The sequence below is a fragment of the Dipodomys ordii genome, unplaced genomic scaffold (genome assembly GCF_000151885.1).
Source record: "Dipodomys ordii isolate 6190 unplaced genomic scaffold, Dord_2.0 Scaffold19, whole genome shotgun sequence".
NCBI classification, from domain to species: domain Eukaryota; kingdom Metazoa; phylum Chordata; class Mammalia; order Rodentia; family Heteromyidae; genus Dipodomys; species Dipodomys ordii.
In genome coordinates, this window is record NW_012267235.1 from 832,442 (window position 1) to 852,770 (window position 20,329).

Sequence of the window (20,329 nt, forward strand, 5' to 3'; positions counted from 1 at the left end):
GCTCAAGGCTAGCGCTCTACCACTTGAGCCACAGTGCCACTTCCAGCTTTTTTCTTTTTGCTTATGTGGTACTAAGGAATCGAACCCAGGGCCTCAAGCATATAAGGCAAGTGCTCTACCACTGAGCCACCTTCCCAGCCCCATGTCTGTGAGACTCTTAACTCCAGTTAGCCACCAGAAAACTGGAAGTGGTCCTGTGGCTCACATGGTAGATCATTCACCTTGAGCTGAAGAGCTCAGGGACAGCACCCAGGTCCAGAGTTCAAGCCCCATGACCGACAAAAAACAAAAACAAAAAGGAACGTCAGGCTGCATCAGTTCCTCTTTTCCAAGTAGGAACAGCTGTTACATTTAGAGCATCTGTTGCATGACAAGCATGGCCTACTTATTGTCACATCCATGAGCTCATTCAGTCTCCTTCCCAGCAACCTAAGTAGGTATATTAGAGCTGAAAGAAAAAACAAAAAAACCTATAGCCCAGTGCTGTGGCTCATGCCTGTGGTAAACTACTCAGGAGGTTAAGATCTGAGGATCACAGTTCAAAGCCAGCCCTGGACGTTAAGTCCATGAGACTCTTATCTCCAATTAACCCCCAAGAAGCTATGGTTCAAATGGTAGAGCACTAGTATTTAGCAAAAAAAAAAAAGTCAAGGCCAACACCCAGGCCCTGAGTTCAAGCTCAAAGACCAACACACACACACACACACACAAACACACACACACAAAAGAGAGAGAGAGAAAGACATAGACAGGCAGGCAAGCAGGCAGACAAGCAAACAAACGGAGAACTGATGTCCAGGAAGCTTAATTATGCTCCGCCAGGGTCATGCAGCTATTCTGTGATGGAGCCAGGATTTAAACCCAGATCATCTGGCACTAGAACTTCCACATTTTGTACTCCACTTAGGCCCTCACTTCAAGTATTCTTTTGAATTTGTGAAATACCACATGTCTCTTCTTCTAACATGAGGACTTATTTATGATGTATCCTTGTGTCCTGTACCACCCCCACCCCCACCCCCAACCCCCTCGGCCAGACACCTCTCAATGCACCCTCCATCCCCATATCCATGTCTCCTTAAGGGTACATCTCTCCCTACTCTCCCACTAAGGGACACCAGCAGACAGGATGCAGGGGCAGGATGCAGGCAGAGTCCAGCTGATGATCTGCCTCCTGCCCACCTCTCTGGTCTGCACCGACCACAGTTTCCATCCCCATAATGAGCAGTCCTAGGGTGAGGAGATGAGATGAATGGCAAAGCTGTGGTCAAAACAGGAACCCCCAATTCCCAGCCAGGATGTGATCCCTTAGCCAGAAGTCTTAATTGGAGATTCAGAGGTATCCTGGTCTTTAGCAGAAGCCCCCCTTCCCTTGTATTTCTTACATAACAAAGTTGCACTGGGGAAGAGCCTTGGGCTCTGCTGCCTGGATTCTAACCAATGACTCTGGCTCTCTCCTGCCATGCTCCCTTGTGAAGAAGGCTTTTGTTTCCTGCGGATATCCTTGGTTAATTATTTTTAAATAAATAATTGTGTAGCCTGTGCTGAGGGAGAAGCCTTCCCCATGGTGACCCATATTTGATTGTCAGAGGGCTGGCCCTTATTCCACAGCCAAATTAAATAGGCTAAATCAGAGACTGTTTGGTTTGAGAGCAAATCGATGATGGGGACAGGCTGAGAGGTGAGCACACAGCTGACCCTTGCATTATCACCACTCGCTCGGGAGCAGGGCATCTTGGGAAGGTAAACAGCTGGTCAGAGAGTCAGGTGAGAACCAAGGTGAAATCCAGATCCTCCACAAGGAAGGAATAGCTGGGCAGCAGCCAGGCCTCCAGTCAAGTTGCTTTAGAGGCAATGCATCAATAATTCTGCCTGAGCCAGGAACCCCTGGCCACTGTCTCCATTCAGAACGTAGGATCCTAGAATCTAGAATCCTAGAATCTCAAGGCCTGCCCACAGTTAGCTGCATGTTAAAGATGTTATTGTTAATCCTCAAAGAGCCCTGTTGAGGATCGGTTCTCTCCTTTTTATGGAAGGGTCAGAGAGGGATAACAATTATCCCATGATCACACATCTATGAAGAACCAAAGCAAGCTGGGTACAGTGGCTTGTACCTGTCATCCCAGCTACAAGGAAAGCTGAGATGGGAAGACTGTGGTCTCAGGTCAGACTAAAGGGGAAAACTCCATCTTGACAGAAAGAAGCTAGGCATGATGCCACACACCTACCATACCAACTTTAGCAGGAATCATAGGAGGATTGTGGTCCAGATGTAACCTGGGCAAAAAGTAAAAACCTTCTCTCACAATAACCAATGCAAAAAAGATCAGAGGTGTTGCTCAGCAGTAAACCAATTGGTTTTCTAAGAGTAAAGGCCCTGAGTTCAACACCCCCCCCAATACCTCCAAAAAGGAGGGGCAAGGTTTGAACCTAAGTTTGTTTAGTTGTATACCCCATTGTCTTCCCATTGCCCCTCATTGCTAGAACATTCTTTTATTGATTGTAAATCTGCCTCATTTTTAAAAATTGGCTCTACCTCTGCCTTTGGAGAATCTTCTGCCTTCATATAGTTCAAATCTCTTTCTTTTACATACATCCTATTGAACTATTCAAAGATTCTACTGAGAATCTACTGGCCACTGAGAGTGGAGAAAACCCAATGGCCAATGGGAGAAGAATGACCTAACAAGCCAAGGGAAAGTAGTAGAAGATGGTAGATAGGTGCTGTAAAACTGCAGAAGACATAGAGACATGGTCAGGGCAGAGTTGCTAAAGAGGTAGAAGCCTTTCCTCCTTTTAATTTCATGGCTTCTGTTCTTTCTCAAAAATGTAGTCCCTTGGACCAATAACCATTGAATTCCAGTGTCAAAACCACTCCTACTAGTAGCCCTTTGAGCCAAAGCAACCAGTAAATAAGCTAATAGTACAAGCATCAAGCCATGTCACTGTCTAACTAGTTGTTCTTAAAGATTTGAACTCTGTTTTAGTCAGGTGCCAGTGTTCCACATCTGTAATCCAGCTACTCAGATCCAGAGTATCACAGTTCAAAGCCAAGCAGAAAGCTCTCTGAAACTTGCCTCTAAAATAACTAGCAAAGAGCAGGACTGGAGGTATGCCAGTCAGGCAAGCAAACTGAGTTATGAGGCCTTAGTTTAAACTCTAGTATTGCCATAAAATTAAAAGAACAAACCAATTTTTAAAACTCTGCTTTAGCATTTGTCTTTCTTTTCTGCTCCCCTGCTCCCAGACCTTTTAAGCTTTAAGTCAGAACAGTGTTGGGTAATAGCCTTAAGAGAATCCTGGGAAAACTGATAGGAGTCTTTTTCTTGGTAAGTTTTAGCTTAGTGAATCATATAGGCTGCTAGCCATAGCTGCTTACCTGGCTGGCTCCAGAGGAGACTTTGTAGCCTTCCCTGGAAGGTGTGGCAGAAGGCAGGACAGGGGATGGTTCACCTTGGAACACTGGACAAAAAGAGAACAGCAGTCCCACTTCTCCAAATGATTCCAGGCCTGATGCATTGTCTTACAAGTGTTCAAGACAAATCTCCCTCTCCAAACTTTTTCATCAGATCCAAAGCAAAACAAAGCAACCCCCACAAAAAATATTGTGTATGTGTGTGTGTGTGTGTGTGTGTGTGTGTGTGTGTGTGTGTGTGTGTGTAAGTGTAAGATGTCCCCAAATAGCTCAATCTTCTGGGCACTGTTCCTGATCTTCTTTTGCTCAAAGCTAGCACTCTACCACTTGAGCCACAGCACCACTTCTGGCTTTTCCTATTTATGTGGTACTGAGGAATTGAACCCAGAACTTCATGCAAGTTGGGCAGGCACTCTACCACTAAGCCACATTCCCAGCCCTCTCCACTTTTTCATAGATACTCTAACAGGATTTTCTTCTACACGGTGACCCTGGTTCTTTGTCTTTTCGATTTCTTTCAGTCCCCTGGTACTCTGTCTAGCACTTTTCCTTTCTGAGAACAGCAGCAGTGAGACTGTAAGCAAGCTTGGTTCTCCCCTACCTTGCACACCAAACTACAGTGGTCCCTAAGAATCCACATCCACCCCAATGTGCTGCTTGCTTCACCCATCTTTGAGCTGGTGTGCTCTCCTATCTCCCTCCCCTCTACCTCCTCCCCCAACCAACCTCAGTGCTCTGAAAGTCAGCCAAATGGGACCCCATCAAAGGAATGTGAGTCCCAGAGCCAAACCCTGCTAGCTGCAGCCCTGTTCCTATCCTGCTTGCCAACCGTGTCTCTGGGCATTTGTGGATTGGCCAAAACTGATTGCCAGAGCTCAAAGCTCTCACGGGTCACAGGACAAGTGCATTTTTGTCGAATGTTCTACTCCTCATATACTCTGTGACCTCACACTGCAGATGCATTTCTAGGAGGTATTTTGAAGAAGAAAATATTCCAGCCAGTAATGTAATAGAAGGTCAACCTCAGCTTCTAAACTGTAACAAAACTGTGCTGATGTGGTAACCAGCAGGATGTGTTCATTCAGCAAAAGTTTATTAAGCCAGATGTTGGTAGTTCATGCCTGTAATCCTAGCTACTCAGGAGGCTGAGATCTGAAGAACAGGGTTTGAAGCCAACCCAGGCAGGAATATCCAGGAGACTCTTACCTACAATTAGCTAGCAAAACCAAACAAAAAGAAAAAGACAGAAGTGAAGCTATGGTTCAAGTAGTAGAATGCCAGCCTTAAGCAAAAAAGCTAATGGATAGTACCTCAGCCCTGAGTTCAAGCTCCAGTACCAATACACACACAAAAAAGTTTATTGAGTGGCTACCAGGTGTCAAGATACTGAAAACGCATCAATGAACAAAACAAGACGGATAAAAATATACTACCCTTATGAAGCTTACTATCTTGAATACATTAGAGGCCATGCCAACCTTACCCTGAGAAAGACAGCTGGTATTTCCTGTGGGTGGACAGGGGAGGAGAAAGCAATTTTATTTTCTTGTCATCCAGCCTTGAAAACAAGGGGCACTGAGTCAGTGTTCCAGGGCCCTGGCGACACTAATGTTCTCTATTGGGCTCATGTTGTTTTGCAGGAGTTCGCTACAGCCAGCAGGGAAACAATGAAGTCACTTCCTCTTCAACAATCAGTCACCACGGTAACAGCGCCATGGTGACCAGCCAGTCAGTTTTGCAGCAAGTCTCCCCAGCCAGCCTGGACCCCAGCCACAATCTCCTCTCACCTGATGGTAAAATGGTGAGTACACCTGGGCCATTGTAGCTCGGGAGCTGATAAGATAAGAGGCAAAACAAACACAACTTCTCACAAGGCCTGCCTCAAACAATGAACCATTGTAGCCCCACCAAGGAAAATGGGGGCTGCCCAGAATTGGAACGGAAAGGTAGGCTGGTGACCCAGCCTTTGGCGGGTAGAAGAGGTGTTCGGTTTGAACCTAGCTAATAAATCTGACAGAGCTCTGCTCTCGTTTTATTGATTGAATGCCTCATAAAGGAGCAAGCCGGGTGGGACACTGTTTGTTTTGGGGCTGCCAGTGACATTTGTGTTGATAAAATGTTCATTCATCCCTCTCCTCCAAGACCTCCAAAGCCAGTTGTTTTTGGGTCTTCCCCCCCCCCACTTTAACCTGCAGAAAACCTCACTTTGGGACAAGTCCCCGCTTTATCCATTCCCCCTGGTATTGGGGAAGCAAGCCATTAACGAGACAGAATTGAGTGGATGACAGGCCAGGAGAAGCTTCCAGAACTGTGATCCTGAAGGGCACTGCCCTTGTAGATCACACAAAATGGCAGGCAGGGTGGGGCGGTGCTTAGAGGGTGAGAAACCCCGACTTTGAAGTTACAATGACTTGCTGTTCCACACTGAGTGGTATAGCCTTGGGCAAGTTACTGAACTACCTCTTTTCCTCATCTATAAAATGGGGGTAACAGCATTAGGGTTCTGGGGAAGGGGGTAGCGGGACATTTGTTCAGCTCCGTAAATACTTTATGAACAGCAGTGTTGTTTTGTCAGTGTCAGTGTCATTCCCATTAAATGAAGCTCTTAATATCCATACCTGGAGTGTCCCCCTCCCACTATACCCAGCTATAAATTTAGCCCACTTGCTAAGGGACAGGATTCTTAGAATTTCCAAGGTTCTTATTCTTTAGCAATCAGAAGGGCCAGGGAGAGGGACCTGTGGGACAAGAGAAGGATTATGCTAGCCACCGGGGAGGGTAGGAAATGGAAAACTTTATTCTTTGGGTCATGCTCTATTTCAGGGGTGGGAGGAGCGGAAGGTGGAGCAAGGTGTCTGACCTCAAGGCCCTTGGGGGCCAGAGTGGGGGAAGGGCAGGGAGGGGGGCAGAGAGCAGATGCCATTCTAGACCTTGACGTGTGTGCTGTGTAGGCAACACAGGAATAGCGAGTGAGTCACAGGTGATCAGGTCCCCAGATCCCTGGAGGAAAACAAAAAATAGTTCCTAAGCAGACCATGGCCCAGCCAACTCTAGTTTCAGGGGGACCTGAGCTGGTTGACCTGGTGTGAGTCCTTGCAAACAAAGGAAAGGGCACTTGCTGGGAGGCCTTTTTGCAGCCCCTGCCCTCCCCTCTTCCCCAACTCCACCATCCCATAGGAAAGATCCTTCTTCCGGAAGAACAATTTATGTCAGCTACCTTGTGAGAGGCACCGGCAAGTCTTTATGATTTCTCAAGAGTCACGTCAAGACCCAAACAAGTTAAAGTTAAGCATTATCCAGGCTTCTATTAAGGAAAAAAAAAAAAAAAAAGCACAAGTCTTAGGCCAGGGATATGGCTCAGAGACAGGGTCCTTGTCTAGCATGTGTGAGATCCTGGGTTTGAGTCACAAGAAGTAACTAAATAAATCCCACTCTCAGTCTCTAACTTCTTGAAGGCCCCCAGAGTTAACTCTCTGAGCTCTCCCACTGCTCTTCTAAGAGGCAATGTGCTTCACCCACACCCTGGCTGCTCCCAATACTGCCTGCAGACACACTTTTTTCTTTCTTGTGTTCTGCTCTGCAGCATCCTAAATGGGAAGTATATTATTGGATTGATGATTGACCAAAACAACACACCTCGACCTTAGCAAACATCTGGAGGCTTGTTTGCAGGGACCAGCTTCTTGCTGGTCTCCTAACAATCTGCTTCATATGTTATGTCACTGGATGCCCCAAATTCAAGAGTCTGTTCTCAGTTAATGGATAACAAGGTCATCACAGATCTTGGCCCACCAAGGCAAGAGAGGGTTAAAATGGAACAGGACCAGAGGGTCCGAGCCTTAGTGTTTCATTTATTTATTAGCAATAAGATAGAAAAGTTGTTTCTCTATTTTCATCTGTACAATGGGAAAGGAGGATAAGAATATCTGTGTCAGCGGGGCACCAGTGACTCGTGCCTATAATTCTAGCTACTCAGGAGGCTGAGATCTGAGGATCACGTTTCAAAGCCAGCCCGGGCAAGAAAGTCCATGAACCCCTTATCTCCAATTAAACACCAGAAAACCAGAAGTGGCACTGTGGCTAAGTAGTAGAGTGCTAGCCTTGAGCTGAAGAGCTCAGGGACAGTGCCCAAGCCCAGAGTTCAAGCCCCACAACTGACCAAAAAGAAAAAAAAATAATACCCGTGTCATAGAGTTGCTGTGAAGATTGTTTATAGCTCAGGTCTTTTGAGAGTAAGCTAATTTTCATTAGGACACACTCTGAAACCTTCCCCCAGGCGTTGGTATTGCAAATAATGCCATCCATCTGAGCTCTTCAAATGGAAGAGCAGAAAGTTATTCCATTGCAGGAACTCTGGCTCCATGCCAAATGGGTTTTCTTTGACAAAAAGCTAGCCAAATTGAGGGTTGCAATCTGTATGTGTCTGTAGGTTGATTTTTGTCTTTTCTTTTTGGAACATCTACTGAATATTTTCACAGTATTAAGCAGGAGGGCCTAAAGGTGAAAAGCTCAATCCTTGGGGGCAGACTGCCAATATATTTTTTTAACTCTAAGGCTAGCACTTGGATACAGTCTCAACTCCTTTGAATTTCAATTTCCTTGTGTGAAAGGTCAGATAACATCACTAGTTATAGGGACATAAAGGAATTTTTAAAAGGATGAAGGGACTGTAAAGGGTAGTGTTAATTACTCAAAAACCCCTCCTCCCCAAATTCTCAGGTAAGAGTGGCTACTATATCTTTGGGAACCCTGATTTCATCAGTCCTGGAGGCTAGTGGAGAATAATGATTGCCTTTTAGAGCAAGAGGTAGCTTGGTCAAGGTTGTCCAAACATAGTTAAGTGGCTGGATTTAAACTCCTAGAGAACTGGGTGTGAATTCAAGCTTCCTCCTATACTAGTCAAGGGATAGTCTTGGTGCTTCTGAGGATCAGCTTCCTAATCTGTAATATAGGGACAATCATCAAACGCTCTTATACTCATTATACTCTCTTTCCTATCTGTGCCATCATGGACTGAGGACAATTGGCAAACACAGTTTATAAATTCTAAAGGCAAACACATTTAAATTGCTGGCCACAATTCTGCTGTCCCATCAAAAGCAAATGTTGAAATGACGGAGAGATGACCAGGTCTTTACTGACTTTCTCCAAAGGACGGCATTACCCCTACCAATTCAGTCTAAGGACGGGTCACTGATTTTTTTTTTTTTTTATGACTCTGACATTTTGAAAAACAAGTCCAGCAAACAGGCTGGTTCTCTCTTGTTTGATGTGGCCAGAATTCTTTCTTGGTCATGTGACCTCTAACTCATTTCTTGATGCTCATTTAAAAAACACAAACAAACCTGTTTGGATTCCCCCCCTTTTCTTTCTTTTTTTTTTTTTTTCAAATTAACCTTGGAAACTATGAGTTGACTAGAAGGGTGGAGCTGGGGCAGCAAAATAGTGTCTTACTAGGTATTAGTGTGAAATTTAGAATCTGAAGAGCTCTGGGCAGGGAAAAATGGAAGAAAAAAAAGGAGCTAAAGGATGGATTTCCTAAGGCCTCAACAATGACTGATTTTTTTTTTTTAGAATGAACAAACCCTGGGTTGGGAAGGTGGCTCAGTGGCAGAGCACTTGCCTTGCATGCCTGAGGCCCTGGGTTCGATTCCTCAGCACCACATAAGAAAAAAAGAAAAAAGCCGGAAGTGGCGCTGTGGCTCAAGTGGTAGAGCGCTAGCCTTGAGCTGAAGAGCTGAGGGACAGCGCCTAGGCCCAGAGTTCAGGCCCCACGACCGGACCCAAAAAAAAAAAAAAAGAATGAACAAACCCTTGCTGAATAATAATTTTAGAAATTGTTTTAAAAGGATAAATAGTAAATTACTTTATCATGGAAAAAAAGGAAGTGTAAAAAACAGCTCCATTCTGTAACTAGTAGGAAGCTCCTGGAAGAGATAAGAAGTTGGGCTCTAGGATCAGACAGACTTGGGCTTGAATAACAGGAGTACCATTTACTAGTTGCAGAATCTTAAGCAGGATTCACATCAAATGAGCTTCAGCTTCTCATCTCTAAAATGGGAATAAGAGAAGTATGACTGTACAGCCCTGTCCTGAGGTTTGTGCATTAACCCAGCAAATACTCCCTGTGCACAGGAGCCTGGTCCCAAATCCACTCTCTAGCAAATCCCAGGGCATGTCTTCAGTCATTATTTTTAGCAGTTATAGCTGGGAAGGTGGCTCAGTGGTAGAGCGCTTGCCTTGCATGCATGAGGCCCTGGGTTCAGTTCCTCAGTATCACATAAGCAGAAAAACCCGGAAGTGGCTCTGGGGCTCATGTGGTAGAGCGGCTAGCCTTAAGCTGAAGAGCTGAGGGACAGTGCCCAGGCCGAGTTCAGTCCCGATGACTGACCAAAAAAACAAGACAAAACATAAAACAAATGGCTGATGTATATTTTTAGCAGTTATATATCTCAAATATCAATAATATAGAAGTTAGAGAAGCAGAACAGAGGGCACATAAATAGTGACAGTTATACAATACATATGAGCAGAATTCAACTCCAAGATAATAAATACAAACACCATGCGGACAAGAAATATGCCTATTGTACTTGCTGCTCTACCCTCAGCATCTAGAGCAGTGTCTGTGCTACAGTAGCTCTTGGATGGATGGATGGATGGATGGATGGATGGATGGACAATTGAGTGAATGAATGAATGAATAAATTGATGCTGAGGCAAGCTAAGTGTCATTCTACAAACTGCCCTTTGTGATTCTGGTTGGTCTCATTCCTGCTGCTCTTATTTTTCCAGCAGATATCGGTCTCAGGAGGAGGATTGCCGCCAGTCAGCACATTGACGAATATCCACAGCCTCTCCCACCACAATCCCCAACAGTCCCAGAACCTCATCATGACCCCCCTATCTGGAGTCATGGCCATTGCACAAAGTAAGTTCTATTCTTAATCTGAAAACATGGGGCAGGGGGAAGAATGATGAGAAGCAAGTCCACATGACTTTTTTTAAAAAGACTATTTTGTACCTGTAGATTGGATTTAATTTCCTCAATATTTGGACTGTTCAGTCTAAAACAAGAGAAGATTTTGGAATGCATTTGAATCCTGCTCACAGTTAACAAGCTGCGCAGCCTGAATCAAATGCCTGCTTTAGATGAGGCTCAACTTCCTTATGTATAAAATGGGTGCTTATAGCCCTCAAAATGATAACAAATACCAACATACTTGTAAATCCAGAAAGCATGAATAGTCATAATATGTAACTTATCCTTTTGTCTTGTGTTACTTCTTATTCCTGAGTATGTGACACATTTTTCCAAGAGGGTCTTTATATTGATAAAGGTGGAGGAAGACATTTGAAGGGCTTCCTTCTAAATGTGGAAATTTATGTTGCAGGCCAGACCTCCTTGGTTAATTGGTGCACACACAGAGGGAGACATCAATGCTGGAGTGTCTTTTGAGGTTTGAAAACTCTAAGGAGAAATAGAAGCTTTTCCTACATGACTGAATACAGGGAGATGGGTCCAGATCCAGGAGGCTAGTTTATAACTATCACAGGTGGGCCATTTTGGGCCATAGGAAGGCTGAAGCAGACAAACAAGCTGTAGTTGCAGATGTCTCTGAAAATTTCAGCATTGGAGGGTTGCAGCTTTACCATGACAGCTCAGGCCATGCCATTGCTTCTCGAGACTCTCCTTGTGAACCATCCAAGTATTTTTGAATATTTTTATATGGCTCTGGAGTGATCTGGAGGGTACATCTGTCATCTTTTTGTTTGGTCTCATTGTCCCCTTTGCCTGTCTTGTGTCCAGTACTTATGTTGATCCCCTCATTGTTTGGTCCTGCGTTTTTGCTTTCCTCCCCTTTTGTCTCTAAATCAGTAGCAGCTAAGTAGGAGCTCAGATCACTTCTGAAGGGAATGACTCACAGGTCCTGGCACCATTGGAGGCACACAAATTCATTGAGTGATTGTCTGACTCTCACCTGATTCTTAGCTCCTGGGAAATCACACTCTGCATTTATTTCTGCACAGGGGAAATTTAGATGATTCACAAAATAAAGATTATTTTTAACCTTCTTAAAAATTGTCCTTTAATGGGGCTGGGGAGGTGGCTCAGTGGTAGAGTGCTTGCCTTGCATTCATGAGGCCCTCGGTTCAATTCCTCAGCACCACATAAGCAGAAAAAGCCAAAGGCTCAAGTTTTAGGCATTCTCTGAACTAAACATCTCCCTAGGCCATTCTATATTTTCCAATTTTGTTCTTCCTAATCTCTTCCATCATACATGTCTACAATTCACAGGGCTGTCCTCTACCAGGTGGGTGGTGCCAGACTGCACACTGACCACAGGAACATGCATGTGGGTGGGTGTTCATTTTGATGGGTGGATCATCAAGGATAGCATTATCCAGAAACTTTGCCCTTTCCTGGAGAGTCAGAATAGACAGTGGGTTACAAACAACCTCATTCAGCCAATACATGTGTTGCTGAGTATCTGAGCCCTGGGTCAGTACTGCAGGTTCCCTGCAGGGCTCAGGATAAATGACTTATCAGTGTCAAGTCCTCTACTGGATTGCTTCCAGTAGATGTTCTTAAGCAGAGTCTGTGGCCAGAAAACAGACGAGAGCAAGAGTTATATACTTTGGGAGTTAAAAATGACATCAGAAGCTCTTAGTTCTGGAATTGAGGCATCAGCATCACAGATTGTTAAACATAAGATTCCAAGACCCCACCTTAGAAGGATCTGACTCATTAAGTCTTGGGTGGGACCCAGGAATGTGTATTCCTTTCTTTCACCCCTCCTGCCTTTTTGAGCGTGTGTAGCTCCTGATCTTTCTGCTTCTGCCTCTTGAATATTTCTTGTTTCTTTTCTCTCTCTTCCCCCTTTCCTTTCTTCCTTCCCCTTTCCTTCCCTTCCTTTCCTCCTCCCTCCTTCTTTTTCCCTTCTTCCTCTCTACCTCCTCCTCCTCTTCCTTTGGTTTAACACTCTTCCCAGTGATCTATTTCAACTGGCCTTTACAGAATGTATATTTCTAACAAAGTTCCCTAAGATGACTCTGAAGCTCATGTGCATTTCAGAACTATGTTCTCGAGTATAATCTGCTCTAGACAAGTTAATTTGCTATTCCCAGAAAGAGCAGTGGTCATGGGCTCTTGGAAAAGCAGTAGATCCATGGGACTTCCTGGGACTATAAAGGAGGTGGGAAAAGGAATTAGTACATGAGGATATCAGGGAATCATGAACTGAGCTCCTCTACCCAAAATTATGCTGAGAGTGATCAGAGCCTCACTCCCCACCCCCACCCCCAGGAGAGTCCAGAGAAGGGATTTTCCCTTCTTTGCTTTCTGCGCATGAGTCTTGTCTTTTAGATTTCCGATAGAGGTATCAGCTACCAGCAAGTAGACAATTGTTGAGGACTCTGCTATCTCCAGTGAAGATTTCCCACAATTCCCCTTACGGAAACCCTCTCCCTTTTCTGAAAGGCTCTCCAGTGCCCTCTAGGCATCTACCCACCACAGACCTTTTTCTGGATTTCCTTCCTCATCCCATTCTTCCCCTTATTTCCCAGAAATAAGACCATAGGAACATTGGCTGTTCCAGTGACAAGGTTTGCAGTGTCATCTCTTGACGCTGTTGTCCCCACTTCACCATTACCTCAGCTGTCTTCACCCAAGTACCATTCAAGGTACTATAGCATGTGGGAACTAGGGGGGCCTGGTCTGTGCCTGAATTCTAAAGAGGCCGCAAGATATAGACACAGTTCCAAACCACACAGGTACTCACACTCCCAAAACAGAAAGATGGCCGGACTGTGGAGGGCAGGCTGGCCTTTAACTTACTGCTTCCTTCTTCTCAAGCCTGGTTTTTTAGTACCACAAACCCCAATGGTATATGCCCACTTTACAAGTTGGCTGAGCCCCTGCTACAGCTAGGAGAGCCAGCTCCAGATCTCTCTCAAGGTCTCTGTACTGTCTACTAAATAATGCTTTTCAGTTTCCATATTCCCAGGACAATGGAGCTTGTTTCCTTTTGAATCAAAATGTGGGCCTCTTCACACTGCTGCCCTCTACTGGAAAAAAAAAAAAGAGAGAGAGATGGGCAATTATCCATGCCCAAGAATGGATGCAATAAATTCACTCCTTACCCAGGACAATGTGGGCAAGCCTGTCTTACAGTCCAGCATGGACAGACTGGACAAGTTAGAGTCAGTTTTTCCACCTGCCCTAGAGGTCACACCATGGCCTATGGTGACCTCGAAGGAGCTGAATTTGGGAGGCCACAGGACAACTTCTCGAACGATCTCTTTGGTAACAGGCTCAGACCAGCATCGGGCAGTAGGAGCCGGGGCTCCTGCTCTGACTGCTCCCATTCATTCCCCTCTCTTAGACCTGACACCATCTCTGATCTTGTTCTCTTTTTCCCACAGGCCTCAACACCTCCCAAGCACAGAGTGTCCCCGTCATCAACAGTGTGGCTGGCAGTCTAGCAGCCCTACAGCCTGTCCAGTTCTCACAGCAGCTGCACAGCCCCCACCAGCAGCCCCTCATGCAGCAGAGCCCGGGCAGTCACATGGCCCAGCAGCCCTTCATGGCTGCAGTGACTCAGCTACAGAACTCTCACAGTAAGGACGTGGGCATGATGGGGCGTGACCGGGCAAGGAGTACCACCCCCCTGCACCCCCGCCGCTTCCCTCCCTCTCTGAGTTGAAACTTCCTTAGACAGTTATCAATTTGGTGACTTTTCCTTGACTATAAATCAACAGAGACAGTTGTCCAAGTACAGTTTCTCTTCTTTTTATAATCCTCTTTTCTGCCCCAAAGATTCCCCTGGGGGAGTTTTTCAGTGGACAATGGAGTCCTACATGTAATCAAGGCAAAGTTTCCCATTCTGGCATCCATGGAGGGCAGCTCACTCATCAACCACAGCACTTAACTCCTGTGAGCCTCTGCTTAGCTTTCTTACCCCAAATTCTCAGAGTTGGCATATGATTGGTTTCCTGTTTGCTCCCCTAAAAATAAGAGAATCTTTCAGAGTCCCCAAATCCCCAGTTTATACCACCCAGACATCTCTAAAAAAGAAAAAAATAAACATGAATGTAGGAAGAGGCATCAGCGACTCACATCTATAATCCTAGCTACTCAGGGAGGCTGAGATCTGAGAATTGTGACTTAAAGCCAACCTAGGTAAGAAAGTCTGTGAGACTCTAATCACCAGTTAACTATCGAAAAGCTGGAGTGCAGCTGTGTTTCAAATGGTAGAGGACCAGCCTTGAGTAGATAAGCTAAGGGTCAGCACCCAGGCCCTGAATTTAATCCCCAGTACCAGAATCAAAATTACAACAACAACAAAAAAAAAAAAACAGGAATGTAGGCAGAAAATACCACCTGCTGAGATTAGAGATATGACTCAGGTGTGCCAGCCAATGACTGAAAGCTTCAGATACCAAGTCTGAAGCCTGGACTCAGACAAAAAGAAAGAAAGAAAGGAAGGAAGGAAGAAAGAAAGAAAGGAAAGAGAGAGAGAAAAGAAAGAGAGAGAGAAAAGAAAGAAAGAACAAGAGAAAAGAAAGGAAGGAAAAAAGAAAAGACCACCCACATAGTCATCCAGGGTGAGGAGTATCTGAATCTCTGCCCTGTATTCCTCAATACACATCTACCTCCCCTAAGTCTACCTAGCTCTACTTTCTACCCAAAGCCAAGCCTCTGCTCCCCTAGCCAACTATCCAGTGTCTAACCAATGAATCTGGAGAGGAATAATGGAAAAGATAGATGGCCTACTTTCTTCAGGAATACCTGAGATTTCCTCTATGTCTTTCCTCCATGGATTTGTCTCCATGTTCAGTAAACAGGACCTGGGCCATGTCCAAACATATAGACCTGTCTTAAATCAGACAGACATGGTTATAAATCTGGGCTCTGTCTGACATTTCCCAGTTCTGTGGCAGGTTACTTAGCTACACTGAGTTTCCATTTCTTCATGCATAAAATTGGAGTTCACCATAGGGCCATTATGGAAATGATTTAGCAAGCCATTAGAGTTATATTAATGCAAGTGATTGTTCATTAAGGAACTTCCAGGAGGCAAGGCAAAGGGGATTTGGGTTTCTTCCCCAGGCTGCCTTAGCCAAAGCGGTGGCTCTGAAGAGCAGCCAAGTTCAGCCTTCTGTCCCCAGGGCTCAAACCCTATTCAGGCTTGCAGAGCTGGCTTCTGAGCACCATCTCACATTCCAATCACATAGTCGTGGCTTCTAAAAATGTTGCCACAACTAGTAGCAGGGTCTGGAACGACTCATTTCCCTTCCTCCCAGCATGCTTCTCGCTAGCCCCTATAATCCTCGCCTCAGAAAGCTAGGGGTGGGGGTGGGGGTAGGGGGCAGTCACAAAGGAATCACCATGATCTATAGGTTAATGAGGCCCAACAGATTTGGCCAGCCAAAATAAATAGAGAGTCCATAGTGTTGTGGCCCAGGAAATAACCATCCTCACTGAACAAGAAGGGCAAGTTGAGGCCTAGCCAGCGAACTTCATCTTTATTCCTAAACTGGAGGACTCCTCGGTAGGGTCTGAGAAAAGGTTAGTCCCTCCCCCATGGCCAAGCATCCCTATGCTTCCATTAGTTGGCCCATGTGTCTTAGAATGTACACAATTCCTATGTATAACTAACATGAGTCAAGGGGTTCCCAGTAAGGTGTGCAAGTACTAGGGGAAAAAAAAAACTTTAGGTACGTGCTCTCAGAAGTTTTATTGGAATAGTTTTGTTTTTCTTTTATATTTCTATGCTGTCTGGGAATAGCCCAGAATGATACATTAGATTGCATATGTGTCTAATTACTGTTGTTAATCAGTCTACAACTCTGGCCAGAAACTTGGCTTTGAGTCATGTCAGAAATAGTGAACGTGTACTTGGACAGATATGTCATGTTAGCCAGCTACTTAGAACATTTAAAATCACAAATGCCTAAGGATCACCTCATGAGCTTGAGGTTAAACACCTCATATCAAAAAGTCAGGGCAATAGAAGTACTCCAATACACTAGGCACTATGCAAGGCCATATACTTGTGACAAAGAAGTTTAAACATGGTATTTCCTAGTCCTACAACAGGTGTCACCCCCTCCCCATTTTACAGATGAGGAAACAGAGGTTAAATAGTTTCATTAAGGAGGCAGGATTTCATCACATCAAATGCCTTCCCAAATGTAACTACCACTCTCCTTTATCGACCTAGGGAAAGGGTAGCTGTGGTGTGGATGGGGGGAGGGGAGAGTAGTAGCTACCTATGTGCCTCTGAGTATGCATCCAGAGTTTGTCTTTCCTCTCTCCCCAGTGTACGCACACAAACAAGAACCTCCCCAGTATTCCCACACCTCCCGGTTTCCATCTGCCATGGTGGTCACAGATACCAGCAGCATCAGTACACTCACCAACATGTCTTCCAGTAAACAGGTAATGGGCAGCTGGATTGGTGGGTGGAGGGGTAGCATATGACTAAGGGGCGGTGAGTGTGGGCTCAATCATAAGTTTGTCCTTCCAAGATTCTCTCTGAGGCTCTTTTAGCTACTTGCTACAAAACTCTGAGAGTCCAGCACTGGTGGCTCATACCTATAATCCTAGCTACTGAGAAAGCTGCCATCTGAGGATCAAAGTTCCAAGCCAACCCAGGCAGGAAAAGTCCCCATGAGACTCTTATTTCCAATTAGCTACCAGAAAACTGGGAGTTATATTGTTGCTCTAGAACATTAACTCTGAGTAAAAGAGCTCAAGGATAGCTTTCAGGCCCTGAGTTCAAGCCCAAACTGACAAGAAGAAGGATGAGGAGGAGGAAGAAGAATAATCATCTCTGAGGTCTCAGGGCAAAAAAGATGGGCCACAGTTCAAAAAGGCTTATTGCTTCCCAGCTTCCCCAATAAAAGCACTAACTAAGGACTGAAGTCTAATAGATGGCTGGAGATTGGTTCCACTGAGCTCTTAGGCCTTGAGATTGAGCATTCTCTAATGAGATGACTGATGAACCGTGGAGAGGGTATTTCCAAGACAGACTCAGGAGACAAAACTGTTGAGTTGCATGCTTTGCAGAGGTAGTCAATGGAGAAAGAGAATGGTGAGTTAGAGCTAGTGGATCCTCAGGACACTGAGGTCTGAGATTCAAAGCCAGCCTGGACAGACAAATCCATGAGCCTCTTATCCATGAGTTGCTCAAGTGGTGAAGCACCAGCATTGAGCAAAAGAAGCTAAGGGAGAGCACCCTGCCTTTGTTGAATTCAAGCCAGCACATTGTGTGTGTGGACACACACACACACAACCCACACATGCGTGCGTGCACCAGTCTGGGGTCCAGGAGCTGATTTTCTCAATCCGGGACCTCTGCTAAAACACCATAAAGTTGAAAGAATGACCCAATTCTACCAACCAATGGGCACTCCCCAGGAGATAGCATGGCTTTTTCTAAGGGTCTTCATTCACTTAGAAACTTACAATTAATTTCCTGGTATGCTAAAAGAAGGGGAATCCAGAGGCTTAGTCATCAGCTCAGTGGATGAGTAATTCCCACCTCCTCCCAGAGGCTCACTGCAAGGGGCCACCGAGAATCCGAAAACAGGACAAAATGTCTGAACACGGATGTCGATTCTAGAACGACACAATCATTTCTTTTAGTAGCTGGGGTCTGTGCAGTGTGGGAACTGTTTGTCCTTTTATTGATTACTAGATAAGGACCTGGCAACCTTGAACTTCATGTCAGAGGCATTCAGCAGGATTTGATCTTGTTGATGTTCTCCCTCCTCCCCTCTCCCATCTGAGCAGATTTCTTTCATAGGTTTGGGAACCTCAGTTCTTTTATTTGTCCCATCTTCTTCCAGCTCTACAATGTCAATGGGTTTAATTCCTAGCTCTGATATATATTTTTTTTTTGGAGGGCTCATCTTGACCTCTCTAAGCCTTCATAAATATTCTAAATATTTTTTTCATCTTTAAAGAGATAGTTGTAACATCTACTTGTTCCAAGGATTCTGCAAGGTGATGTAGATTAAATGCATGTCTTGGGTGCTAAAACATTCACCTAGCCTGGGTAGCTGGGCTCTGGCATTTGGGGGTGGAAGGAAGGGTTGTGGGACCTGCTCAGCCACTATTCTCTCACCCAATAGAAGATTAAAAGACAACTCCTGTTGCCCTGCCCTTCGACTTCCAACTCCCGTGTGATTTCCCACTCTTTGTAGTGAGCAGGGAAAACATTTATCTGTGTTCACAAATCTCAATCAAGGGGGCAGCCAGGCACAGCAGCCCTCCTTGGGAATATCTTCCTCTTTGAAAGGTTTATCAATCCATCTGCCGCTTGGGCAGCCCTCCTCGACAGGGTCATGATTAATTATTCCTGTCTTTCCCAAGTTGACTTTGATGCTTTGCTTTTGAAATGAGTCATCTCAATTCAGGAAATAGTCTCTTAATCAGAATACTGAAAAAAGCTCCCTGAAATGCTGCCATTGGCCCCTAAGTGTCTTCTCCCCTCCACTGGACAGAGTGGCCAGCCGACCTTGAAGCTGTTTGAGCAGAACCCTCACCCTCCCAATCTACACTGAAGTTTTCTCTGTGGACCCAGACATTGCAGAAGTCTTAACAGATTCATTTCTGCATAATGAAGATAACTTATTGCACTTAATAAGAATTTTTTTAATACCAATGTAGGCTGGGCGCCAGTGGCTCACACCTGTAATCCTAGTTACTCAGGAGATTCTTGAGATCTGAAAATCATAGTTTGCATTTTTTTTGGGGGGGGTCTGGTCATGGGGCCTGACCTCTGGGCTTGAGCGCTGTCCCTCAGCTCTTCAGCTCAAGGCTAGCGCTCTACCACATGAGCCACAGCGCCACTTCCAGCTTTTTTCTTTTTGTTTATGTGGTGCTGAGGAATCGAACCCAGGGCCTCAGGCATGCAAGGCAAGTGCTCTACCACTGAGCCACTTTCCCAGCCCCTGAAAATCATAGTTTGAAGCCAGCTGAGGCAAGAAAATCTGTGAGACTCTCCAATTAGCCACCAAAAACAAACAAACAAAAAAACAGCAACTGGAAGTAGACCTGTGTCTCAAGTGGTTAAGTACCAGTCTTGAGCAAAAAAGCTAAAGGACAGCACCCATGCTCTGAGTTCAAGTCCTGATATCAGAACTTGTAAGTGCACACATAGACACACACACACACACACAAATAATTCACATAGCCTTTTACTTAGTTTATCCTTCTTGTAAACTATCTCCTCAATTTCTTTCTTGTAAACTATCTCCTCAATTTCTTTATATTGCAATAAACTGTAACTCAGCGAGTGATTTGCCTAAGGTCAAACAGATGATAAATCCTACAGTTTGACCTCCAGACTTTGGTCTTTGACTCCAAGTACTGAATTCTTTCCACTTAACAACTCTTGCACCTGTCTTTGAAATCCCCATGGTAATTGCTGTCCATCTTGTTGTTTTTAGTGGTTAGGAACCAGAGCAAAAAGTAAGCCCAGAGCCAGGTACCTGTGGTACCTGCCTGTAATCCTAACTACACAGGAGGCTGAGATAGGAGGATTATGGTTTGAAGCCAGATGTGGCAGAAAAATCCTTGAGACTCATATTTCCACTTAATCACCAGAAAGCCTCAAGTGGCAAAGGCCCAGCCTTGAGCAAAAATGATCAGGGAGAGTACTTAAGCCCTGACGTTAAGCCCCAGGGCTGGAATAGGGGGAGGGATTAGACGTAGGTGCTAAGTTCCAACCAAAACACTGTCTTCCTGCACAGCTAAGGAGATGGAAAGATGGAAAAGGCAGGATGGAAGTGAAGTTAAAAGTGCCACCTGGACTGGGAAGGTGGCTCAGTGGTAGAGTGCTTGCCTTGCATGCATGAGGCCCTGGGTTCAATTCCTCAGCACCACATAAGCAGAAAAAAAAA

General features: G+C 45.1%; 1 protein-coding gene across 4 annotated transcripts in view; it reads left to right on the plus strand.

Moving 5' to 3' along the window:
• The window catches only part of Hnf1b (HNF1 homeobox B), a 71,479-nt gene that overhangs the window by 30,946 nt on the left and 20,204 nt on the right, over window positions 1–20,329 (plus strand). For 3 of the 4 annotated variants that reach the window (XM_013013443.1, XM_013013445.1, XM_013013446.1), the window contains exons 5-8: window positions 5,056–5,216; window positions 10,211–10,346; window positions 13,841–14,035; window positions 16,741–16,859. In XM_013013443.1, coding sequence (XP_012868897.1) covers window positions 5,056–5,216; window positions 10,211–10,346; window positions 13,841–14,035; window positions 16,741–16,859 — 611 coding nt within the window. The remainder of the gene's footprint in view (window positions 1–5,055; window positions 5,217–10,210; window positions 10,347–13,840; window positions 14,036–16,740; window positions 16,860–20,329) is intronic. The other variant, XM_013013444.1, reaches the window with a different exon arrangement.